At 45.6% G+C, this 10759-nt stretch overlaps 1 protein-coding gene across 2 annotated transcripts; it reads left to right on the plus strand.

The window, feature by feature from the left end:
• The first annotated feature begins 937 nt into the window (after nt 1–937).
• Nucleotides 938–7744, plus strand: DDX5 (DEAD-box helicase 5). 2 transcript variants are annotated; one of them, XM_014601867.1, is made up of 13 exons: nt 938–1075; nt 1998–2163; nt 2420–2516; nt 2616–2749; nt 2931–2996; nt 3431–3572; nt 3661–3821; nt 4093–4265; nt 4405–4515; nt 4832–4893; nt 5001–5060; nt 6324–6548; nt 7067–7744. In XM_014601867.1, exons 1-13 carry the CDS (start codon nt 1044–1046, stop codon nt 7453–7455), a joined length of 1818 nt encoding a protein of 605 aa, XP_014457353.1. In that variant the 5' UTR covers nt 938–1043; the 3' UTR covers nt 7456–7744. The 2 variants fall into 2 exon arrangements, with proteins under 2 accessions (XP_014457353.1, XP_006271274.1); XM_006271212.4 differs by having other exon boundaries at nt 940–1051.
• The last annotated feature ends 3015 nt before the right edge of the window (nt 7745–10759 follow it).

The following is a 10759-nucleotide window of genomic DNA, read 5'->3' on the forward strand; positions in this document are numbered from 1 at the left end:
AAATGTGCACACGTAGATGCGCCCAGGGTGGTTTAATGGGCAGGACACGCTGCCTTGGCTGTTCTGCTGTGGCAAGTTGGCAGTGGGGGCTGCCGCCTCGCAGCAGAGAGTGCGCAGGGCACAAGGGCCCGGAGAGGGGCAGGGGGCACCCGTTGTCTTGTAACATTAACACTTTCTACAAATGCCTCTGCCCCGCAGAGTCGCAGGAGCCCGGCTGCCCAGCACTGCGGGGGTTCCTAGATGTTACAGATTTACTTTTTTTTTTAATGAAATTTTTCATGTTCCCAGCCACATGAAGTCCAAATCCGTGAGTCAGTCCAGAACCGTAAGCGGCCCTGCGCTGGGAAACATCCTCCACCCCCACCAGGGGCTTCAGCTATTTCCAAAGTCTTGCACAGAGCGTCGGGTCCAGCCACCCTGCACTTGCGCAGGTCCTTTCCCAGGGAAGGCTAGTTTCATCCCCGGGGGCTGGGCCGGCTGCGGTTCCTTGTCTGCGAACGGGGGCGATGAAAACGCCGGGCGCGGGGAGGGCGCGCCGCAGCCACCCAGGGAGAGGGTGCAATTGCGAAAGGTGGGGGGGAAATTGTTGCATATAGAAAATCAGCACTGCGCAGGCGCGCTCAGCCGCGCAGGCGCGGAAGGGGAAGGGCGAGAAGCCGCCTGGGGTTCTCGGCACGCGGCCGGCGGGCCGAGCAGTGTGAGGGCAGCGCGAGCCGCGCCCGGATTGGGCGGGGCACTTCCGCCCGCCTGCGCCGCAGCCAACCAGCCAGCGGGCAGGAGCGCGCGCCTATGGGGCGTTGGCCCCGCCCACCGGCAGCGGAGGCCCCGCCCACCGGCAGCGGCTTACATAAAACAGCCGGGCAGGTTCTGCGCTGACGTCACGAGCCGGCTCCCAGCATGCCTCGCGGCGCCGGCTATATAACCGGCATCCGGCCGGCCGGGCGCTCCCCATTCATTGGCCCCCGCCGACACCTCGGGACCTTATTTCTTCTCTGCTAACGTCGCCGCCAACCAGCAAAATCGCTTCCTTCAGCAGCGCCGCCATGCCCGGGTACTCCAGCGACAGGGACCGAGGGTGAGGCCGGGGGGGGGCCCGGCCGGCGCCCGCCACCGGCTCCTGCCCCGCGTGAAATGGCGGCGGCGGGCGGGGGTCGGGGCCCCGCGGCGCCCGCTTCCCTCTCCCCGCCGCTGCCATGAGGGGGTGGATGCGGGGCGCGGGAGGGCCCGGTTCGCGGTGCGGGGCGGGGGGCACGGGCCGGCTGCCTTTGTGCGGCGGGCGGATGCTAATGGCCGGCCCCGCCATGCGGCGGCTGAGGGGAATCAAAATGCCGGCTGCGCTGCCTTTGTTCCTCCTCCTCCTCCTCCTCCCCCGCCCCCGCCCAGCCCGGCTCTAAAATGGCAGCGGCTGGAAAATGTGGCGTAGGCAGAAATGCCAGACAAAGGAAGCGGCGCCGAGGGGGGCACCGCGCCGCCTTGTCCCCTCGCCCAAGCGCCCGCGGAGGCACCGCGCCGGCCGCCGCATTCCCCCCCCCCCCCCCCCCGGTGGTTTGCACGGAGGACCAGGGAGGAAAAAAATAAAAATCCCCCCTGCCTGCAGCGCCCAAGGGACGCGGCTCGGCGCTGCCCGCTCGGCTGACGCAGGAGGGGAGTGTCCCCGCTCTTACGAAAGCCGCCGGGTTTGGCCCTGGTCCAGCCGGCGGTTTATTTATTCGCGTCATCCGTCGGCAAGGAAGGGCTTTCTGGGGGGGGGAGAAACACAAAAAGCTTCGCCGGGCGGCACCTCGCCCGCCTCCGAGAGCGGAGCGGAGCCTCTTGCGCGCGGCTCCCATTTTGAGTCGGATGCGCAGCGATAAAGATGTGCCCGCGTCTCCTGCGCGCCCGCCGGCGGAGCCCGGGGGTCGGGGTAGGCACCGGCACGCGTTTATAAGGGGGGGGGGCTCGTTCCTGCCACGGCTCTTTTGTTTGCTGTCAGTCCTAACCTTGTCTGCGTCTTTCAGGTTTGGAGCCCCTCGGTTTGGTGGGAGTCGAGGCGGCCTCCTCTCCGGGAAGAAATTTGGAAACCCGGGGGAGAAGCTTACCAAAAAGAAATGGAACTTGGATGAACTGCCCAAATTTGAGAAGAATTTTTACCAAGAGCATCCTGATGTAGTTCGGCGTACTGCAGTACGTATTGTGACCATTTTTTTTTTTTAATTATTTTTTTTGGCCGTTTTAAACCTAATCGGCTTCATATTGCAAAGGTTGTACCCACTGGAGCCTGATAGCTTTCCAGTGTACTGACTTGAAACAAGTTACTACAAGCAGCAGCTGGATTTGAATGTAACATGGGGTTTTTTTTTTGTTTTTTTTTATTAAAATAATTGAAACGAAATAAATAATTCAAATAAATAAAATAATTGAACATCTTTTCTTTTAACAGCAAGAGGTTGAACAATACAGAGCAAGCAAAGAAATTACAGTTAAGGGCCATACTTGTCCAAAACCACTCATAAACTTTTACGAAGCTAACTTTCCTGGTAAGTTTAGCCAATTAGTGCCAAGGCATTTGATTCAAAGCTCATTAAATAGAAGCATCAAGTTAATATATGCCCCCCCCCCCTTTTTTTTTTCCCCAGCAAATGTTATGGAGGTAATTCAGAGGCAGAATTTTACTGAACCAACTGCTATTCAAGCCCAGGGATGGCCTGTTGCCTTGAGTGGACTGGATATGGTTGGAGTAGCACAGACTGGATCGGGGAAAACGCTGTCTGTAAGTTTTTTGGGGGGTTCTTTTTGCTGTTTCCTTCTTTTTCGGTTGTTTTTTAATACATTTTAGTGTAATTGTTTAATTTCTTAGTTTTTAATTTATGTAATAGCAGTTAAGCTTGTTTTGGCTTTACAATAAGGGGGGGAGCAGGTTTGAGTAAAAACTGCCTTTTGTTTTTCTACAGTACCTGTTGCCTGCCATAGTGCACATAAATCATCAGCCATTCCTAGAGCGTGGAGATGGACCTATTGTGAGTATAACTTGATATGAAATATCCTTTCATTCTAGGTTGCGTTTTTATATTGAGATGAATAGGGAGGAGTGTTTATACTCTTCTGGACAAAATAATGTCTTATTTTGAGAATAGAGCAGGAGTGCTAGTTCACTCCTAAATCATATGTTCTCTTGTATTGGCTGTAAGAGTCCATACTGGTGGAAAAATTGAAAAATGGGGTAAGTGGTAGCCAAACCAAGGGAACTAAAAGATTTTTTGTGAGAGCCCTACTAAAAAGCAAGTTCTCTAGCTCTTAATTAAACACTTGGGATAGAATTTTTTTTTGGCCACATTCCCCATAACGGAAAATAAAATCTTTCATTACTTCCTTAAATCTTCATTCTCTCTTAAAGATAAAACACGTTTTGTAATCATTGCACAGAGAGCTAATCTAATCTAATTATTTCCAGTGTCTGGTGCTGGCACCAACTCGAGAACTGGCTCAACAGGTGCAGCAAGTAGCTGCTGAGTATAGTAGAGCATGTCGTTTGAAGTCCACATGTATTTATGGGGGTGCTCCAAAAGGACCACAGATCCGTGACTTGGAAAGAGGTATGAAGAGAACTTATTTCTTCATGGCGAGTACATAAACAATGTCTTAACTTTTGTCAGGTGTGCTAATCAACATCTTTGGTTTAAGGTGTGGAAATTTGCATTGCCACGCCTGGAAGACTCATAGACTTCTTAGAAGCTGGAAAGACTAATCTCAGGAGGTGCACTTACCTTGTACTTGATGAAGCTGACAGAATGCTTGACATGGGATTTGAACCTCAGATCAGAAAAATTGTAGATCAGATAAGAGTAAGTGTTACTTGCTTTTTTTGCTTTTTTTAAGCTTGGTTTACCAAGCTAACCTTTATTCCTGTAGCAGTCTTCTAACATTTTACGTATGTAACAAACTTGCTGTGTCCACCTTGTTTCTCATCTTTGTATACTTGAATGGGATATAAGTGTCAAACTCTCAACTGGACTTAGCCCCTGTGGTAGCAAAAGCTGCCATGCACAGCAATGACATTATTAGATTTAACTCGTGTAAAGAACTTGACACTAACCTTGTTCGTAATGACTTCAGCCTGATAGGCAAACCCTGATGTGGAGCGCAACATGGCCCAAGGAAGTCAGGCAGCTTGCTGAAGACTTCTTGAAGGAATATGTACATATTAACATTGGGGCACTGGAGCTAAGCGCAAACCACAACATTCTTCAAATTGTAGATGTATGTCACGATGTAGAGAAAGACGACAAGTAAGTAGTGTCTTGGAATAGGGAATCACAAACACTTAAAGATGGGGTTCAAATGCCAAGTCTTTTGTTTATTCCTTTGACTGATAGAAATGAGACCATTGGAAAGATATCTCTAATGGACTCTTTCCTTTCGTAACAGACTTATTCGATTAATGGAAGAAATCATGAGTGAGAAGGAGAACAAAACCATTGTCTTTGTGGAAACCAAAAGACGGTGTGATGACCTTACCAGAAAAATGAGGAGAGATGGGTATGTTGCTACTTCAGTATATCTTCAAGCTTATCCTCAGCTTCCTGAATGGTATCCCATGTGTGTAGCTTCCACAACAACCACATTTAAAATTGATCTTGAGCAACTGCAGACATGCGGATTAAACTGATAATTCCCCAGACATTTTAAATGTTCTTCTTTTAGATTCTTAAATTTTAAGAACAAAAGCATGCATTTCAAGAAATGAATGTAGGTGTACTGATGCTTGCTAGGTGTGGTGCTTTTTAAAATAATTGTATCCATGATATCTTAAGGTTAGTCTTCAACATACACGTGTATTTTTTTTTCCCCCCAGGTGGCCAGCAATGGGTATTCATGGTGATAAGAGTCAACAGGAGCGGGATTGGGTACTAAATGGTGAGTGACTCAAGTCTTTCTGTTTTTTGCTTTTTGACTTTATGGTGTTTTGTTTTTTCCTTTTAACAGTGGTACAGAGGGAACTGACTAAATGGTTCTTTTTACAGAATTCAAACATGGAAAAGCTCCGATCCTGATTGCCACAGATGTTGCATCCAGAGGTCTAGGTTAGTAGAACTCCTCTAATGCCAGTTGCCCAAAGTTTTTTAAAGAAAGTTTACTGCTTTCTTTAACCTCTGCATTTTTCTAAGTTTTTTTCACATAAAGGTGCAGTCTTTGTGGCAAGGCCTAGGCATGACAATCGGAGGACTCGAAGGGGGATGGAGGACTAGTGGAAATGATCGGCTGGCTGCTTCCAGTCGAATAGAGAGGTGAAAGCTGAGAGCATTGTGTGCCAGTAATCTCAAAAGGCAAAGATCATCCTCTAAACTACTACCCCATAAACTGTTCTCTCATGAAATAGTTTTCATTCACAGTTCACTTTGCCCTGGTATTTCTCTTCTCTCCCATGCTTTGCATGATTGCCATGGTGCAGTGCTGTTAGTTTGTGCATACTGTTTGCTGTGATCTGTGGGTCTTTGAATTTCAGTGAGTTTGCTGAAATGTCGAAGAAAATAATTACAAACTTCTATGTTCAATGAAATTTTTTTTCAACCATGAAATGGAGAGAGCAGCTTTAAAATGTACTAAGCCTTGTACAAATTGGTGAGTACTGGCACATGAGATCTGAGAAAAAGTCCACCTCTCACTCTAGAAAGTGGGGCGGGAAAGCAAGGCTTCTCTAAATGCCTTGAAAGTCGAAGTTCCTCCTTCACTTATACACTAGTCGTCATGTCGAGACCTGCCAGAGAGAGACACATTCTCAAGTGAACCCTGGCTTCTTGGAAGCGCTTGCCTAGACGAGACACAGTGCATAAAAACAACTTGATGACTTTTGGGGGACAGGTATGTTTTTCTTGCAGCTGCGGTTGAAAGGTCTTGGCAAGACAAGCAGTGTGGCCTTTTTTAAGCTTCTGATGACTGTGTGTGTGTGAAGGACCTCATGTTTTTATTCTAAGGTCCTCAAATGAGCACATGAAGAGGCTGCTGTGACTTTTAGTGGCCCTACTGCAAGAAGCATTCAGATGTCACTTGATGATTTGTAAAGGGTACTCTTGAGTTGGGAATGACAAGCAAATGCATACTCCTTTCTGGTAAGGTTTTTGGATCACCGGGTGGGTGATAAGTTGGGAACAGATGGAGTGTGCATATTTTTTTTTTTTTTCTTCCCCTCTTCCACAATATTCATGCAGAAATGGATACTCTAACAATATTCTTTGCAGCCAGTAGCTTCTTAAAAATACTATTTTTCTAACGTTTATCTTTGATTTGGCTGTTGTGGTGTGCAAAACTTTGTGCGTTGCTTTTTGCCACACTGCAACACTTTACAGATGTGGAAGATGTGAAATTTGTCATCAATTATGACTACCCTAACTCCTCAGAGGACTATATCCACCGAATTGGACGAACTGCCCGCAGTACCAAAACAGGCACAGCATACACATTTTTTACTCCTAATAATATAAAGCAAGTAAACGACCTCATCTCTGTGCTTCGGGAGGCTAATCAAGCTATCAACCCCAAATTGCTTCAGTTGATTGAAGACAGAGGTTCAGGTAAATATTTTGTTGATTTAATGCTAACACTCATTGGTGGAAGCCTTTTCTGTAATCTGGTAAATGGTCATCCAAGGAAAAAAACCCTTTTGTGTGAGTTGCACTAAATCAGGGAACCTGTACTACTCATTCTGTGCAAGTGTTACATCTTGCTTTGTGTTGGCCCATAGGCTTGAATGTTTTGCTAACCCACAATGGGCCACTCCGCTGATCTAAGAGAAGCCCAACTCTTCACCACCTTGCCCACCTCACTTGACATTTAGTAGTGGGGAGAAGGGAAACTGTTTCTGAGGGCAGTGCTGCTTCTCCCCCTCTCCCTAATTGCTTCTGTTTTTTGAAATGTCTGTCCATCTCAGACTTCCTAGTTCCCCTGCAAGTCCCATTCCCAGTATATGTGGCATTCTGATTTACATACCCCACATACTAAATGGATACAGCATGTGATATTTTTCTGATGCTCTCTTGGTGTAAACAGCATTTACAATACAATATCTTATCTGTATTCTTGCTTTCTGCAGGTCGTTCCCGGGGTGATCGACGTGACAGATATTCTGCGGGCAAAAGGGGTGGATTTAATAGTTTTAGCAGAGAAAGGGAGAACTTCGAAAGAACATATGGTGCAGTAGGAAAGAGAGACTTCGGAGCAAAAGCTCAAAATGGGGCCTACAGTGCTCAAAGCTTTAGTAATGGAACTCCATTTGGAAACGGTTTTGCAGCTGCTGGCATGCAGGCGAGCTTCAGGGCTGGTAATCCTACTGCTGGAGCATACCAAAATGGCTATGATCAACAATATGGAAGTAACATGGCAAATATGCACAATGGCATGAACCAACAGCAGTATGCGTATCCTGCCACTGGTACTGCTCCTATGATAGGCTACCCGATGCCAGCAAGCTATTCTCAATAATTTAGTATATTTAAATGTCTGTTTTTCATAATTGCTCTTTATATTGTGTGTTACCAAGACAGGATAGTTATTTAAGAAACTTATGGGAAATGCAGAAATGACTGCAGTGCAGCAGTAATTATGGTGCACTTTTTTCGCTATTTAAGTTGAATATTTCTCTACATTCCTGAAACAATTTTTAGTTTTTTTGTACTAGAAAATGCAGGCAGTGTTTTCAGAGTAAATGTACAGTGATTTGAAATACCGAAGGCAGTGCATGGCCTTCCAATAAAGATATTTGAAGACTGAATTTTCTTGGAATGGTTGTTTGTTTTTCACACACTTGCAGTTTGCTGAAGCTTTTAAATCCTGAGAAGCAACTTGCTTTGTCTCCTTGTGCTAACTTTTTTAAGTCTGCACATTTTTAGTTGGTAAAGAATCGACATAAATTATCTAAAGAACATGGTGGGAAGATACGTATGTGGTAGATGTGGTTACATTCAGCAGGTTCTCTGACGGCATAATGTCAGATACCCGACTTCTGAATGTTGGGTGTTCACACATTTATATAAATTAGTGAAACTGGCTATTCCACACTGCAGACTGGGATTCTAGAGCCTTGGCAATCTGTGGTTTGTTACCATATGGAAACAGATTACTGAGTCAGTGCTATTTTGGGGTCAAACATTTTAAGTCTTCTTGGTGTGATCACTTAGCAGGAACATAAAGTGGACCCTGAGTTTTTCTACTTAAAAACCATCCTCTGTATAACCTAAAGTACTTTGGGCCTACATTCAGGATCTCTCCCTGTACATTCAAGAAGTTATGCAGTTGTCTTTAGAAGTATACACTAAGCCTTAGTGGTTTAGGGTGGCTAAAAACATCTTTCATTTTGAGAAGTGGAAACACTACAAGACAAATGTCTGCTCTAACCTCAGTTTCCCTAACTTGTTCTTCAGTTAAACTTGGTCATTTTAAGTACAGAACATGATAGGGGAGACATCTGGAGGCTTGTCTGGTACCTTACACAGCCACAGCAGGTTAGGTAATGCCCACTTCTGTAGTCCTCGTTCATTCTGTTATTTACAGGAACAAGTCATGATAGTGAACCCTTGTGCTTGTTGCAACTATGCTACCTGAACAATGTTCAAACAAATGCTGTATTTTGCCACCCTTGTTCTAAAGCTTTGCTCCAGACCTGATCCTGGCCCGCCAGGTAGTGGTGTACACCTTGGAATAAAAGAGACTCCTGTCCACGAAGAGTTTGCAACCCAAGTAGAGAACATGGTAGTTGGTTACAAATAGGGTACAAGGAAAGGGAGACCAGATGGAAGCTGGCATACTTGGCACAGGACACTAACTGTTTAGGGCCACTTTTCTAGGTATGGTAAAAGGGCTTGTAGAAAAAAATATAATGGAGAACTTTGCCAAATGTTAGAGAGCACACCAGCTACAGATGCTTCCTCACTCTGATGAAGGGGTTTTTAAACCTGAAAGCTTGCTAAGAATTTTTTTCCCAACTATTTAAGTTGGTCTAATGATACCAGTGTCGCTCAAAGAACCTTGTTTACCAAATGTTGGATTTGTAGAGTATCCCTGCTCAATGGGTTGATGGAACTTTCCAGTTAGTTCTGGCCAAACAATATATAGTCACTGCATGAATTCATTATGCAGTGCAATAGTCCTACGCCCTGTAGTGAAAGCTGGGGTTCTGCTGTTGAGCACTACGGTTAAATCCCAGTTCTAGGTCCGTCTTACACTTACCCCCACCTTATTTTGTCAAAGGGTACTAAATTAAATGCTAACAAATCAATAGCTGTACGCATATAAAAATGTAATCTATTGAGTGGAACAAAGCCACTTTTATCTAGCATGTAGTGTTTTGCATGCCTGTTTAAACTTTGAACCCAATTCTTAGAACAATATGATTAAAAGTGCTTTTACTGAATGTTTATGCAACAAGGGCATTCTTGCAGCACTAAACTGCTGGACTACATGTTTCCTGTCTGAATCCTCAATTTAGAGGATTGTGGTTTGTCCTATTTGCCTTCTTGCCGGTGAAGGTTGGGTTTTTTTATGCTGCTCGTGACCCTTCACCAGTTTTCTCACTTCAAAATCCCTTCTTCCTTGGTTCCATCTAATCTCACAGGCCACTGACAGATGGGGGGAGCAATGGGGATGGGGGGGAATGGGACACAACACAAAATGAAGCTGAAAGCAAAGCACCATGCCCCCTTCACTGAGCGTAGCGCGTATCCAGAAGAGGAGCTGCATCAGTGAGACCCGGCTTGCCTAACACCTGTGTAGATTCAGCAGGGCTTTTTAGCACTTTTATCCAATAGCTAATTCAAGCAGTTTTTTGTTTTTTTCATGTCTGTCAGCAGCCACTATGACATCCCTAGCATCTTGCAGTGTTAAAGCTATGACATAGCAGATGACTGCAAGATGCTAGATGTGTCGTATTGAATTTTCTCCTGTGTAATATTGAGTGGAAGCTCTTTGGGGCAGGAAGAAACAAATCACTTAGTTTCCATCATGTGAAATTAGCTCACTGTGAAAGTGATATATCTCACCGTCTTACATGCATGTTTTGCTGTACACTGACTTTTAGGTCAGGTGTAGTTTTTGCACTGACTTTATGGCCTCTCCTGAAAATGGGATCAGAATTCTTCACAATGCTTGTGACACCACCGTTTTGGTTTTTTTTTTAATTAATTAAAAATTCTAGGTCAGATTCCTTGATGGAAACATGCGGCATGCTTAGCAGATAAAAATCCCTATTTAATTTAATCCCAATTCTCAGCCTGATATCCCTGGCAGGTGTTGGAATTGAGCAAATGTTGGATCTGATTTTGTAAGTACCAACATTGTGATCCCAGTGCAGACCGCGCTGTGAATTAGATTCATTTTGTTTTAGAAGTTTAATTCTTCAGGCTGACCTAGTGACCTAGTAAATTCTTGTCTCTCTTTGATTTTCTGTCACTCTTCTGGTTGGTAGGGCCAGGGAGTACAGCAAAGAGCCGGTGAGGGGATTATTCCAGTTCAGTGGGACTGCCTAGGCATGAATTTTTCATGGCACACTGAAAGCCTACTCTCTTCTTCGAGCAGCTCCACCTACCGTCTCCAATTCAAAAACATGATTTAGCAAAGGCCTTGTCTATGGAAATTTCCACTGCCCTGCTCCTGAGTCAGACTGCCAGCTGGGAGCTCATTACCAGGCTTCACTCGCCTCCACCACACACTTGGCAGCAGAAGGATCAGCTCACTGCTGGATTGTCTGGGGAACCTCTGCCATGGCAATGCGCTGCTGCTCTCAAGAGAACCG

The sequence above is a fragment of the Alligator mississippiensis genome, chromosome 8 (genome assembly GCF_030867095.1).
Source record: "Alligator mississippiensis isolate rAllMis1 chromosome 8, rAllMis1, whole genome shotgun sequence".
NCBI classification, from domain to species: Eukaryota; Metazoa; Chordata; order Crocodylia; family Alligatoridae; genus Alligator; species Alligator mississippiensis.

Excerpts from the sequence above, each read along its gene's own strand:
- DDX5 (XM_014601867.1), top strand. The coding sequence starts at position 1,044 with ATGCCCGGGTACTCCAGCGACAGGGACCGAGG. Across the intron at positions 2,164-2,419 it reads ATGTAGTTCGGCGTACTGCA|CAAGAGGTTGAACAATACAG; the intron begins GTACGTATTGTG and ends TTCTTTTAACAG. Across the intron at positions 2,750-2,930 it reads GATCGGGGAAAACGCTGTCT|TACCTGTTGCCTGCCATAGT; the intron begins GTAAGTTTTTTG and ends GTTTTTCTACAG.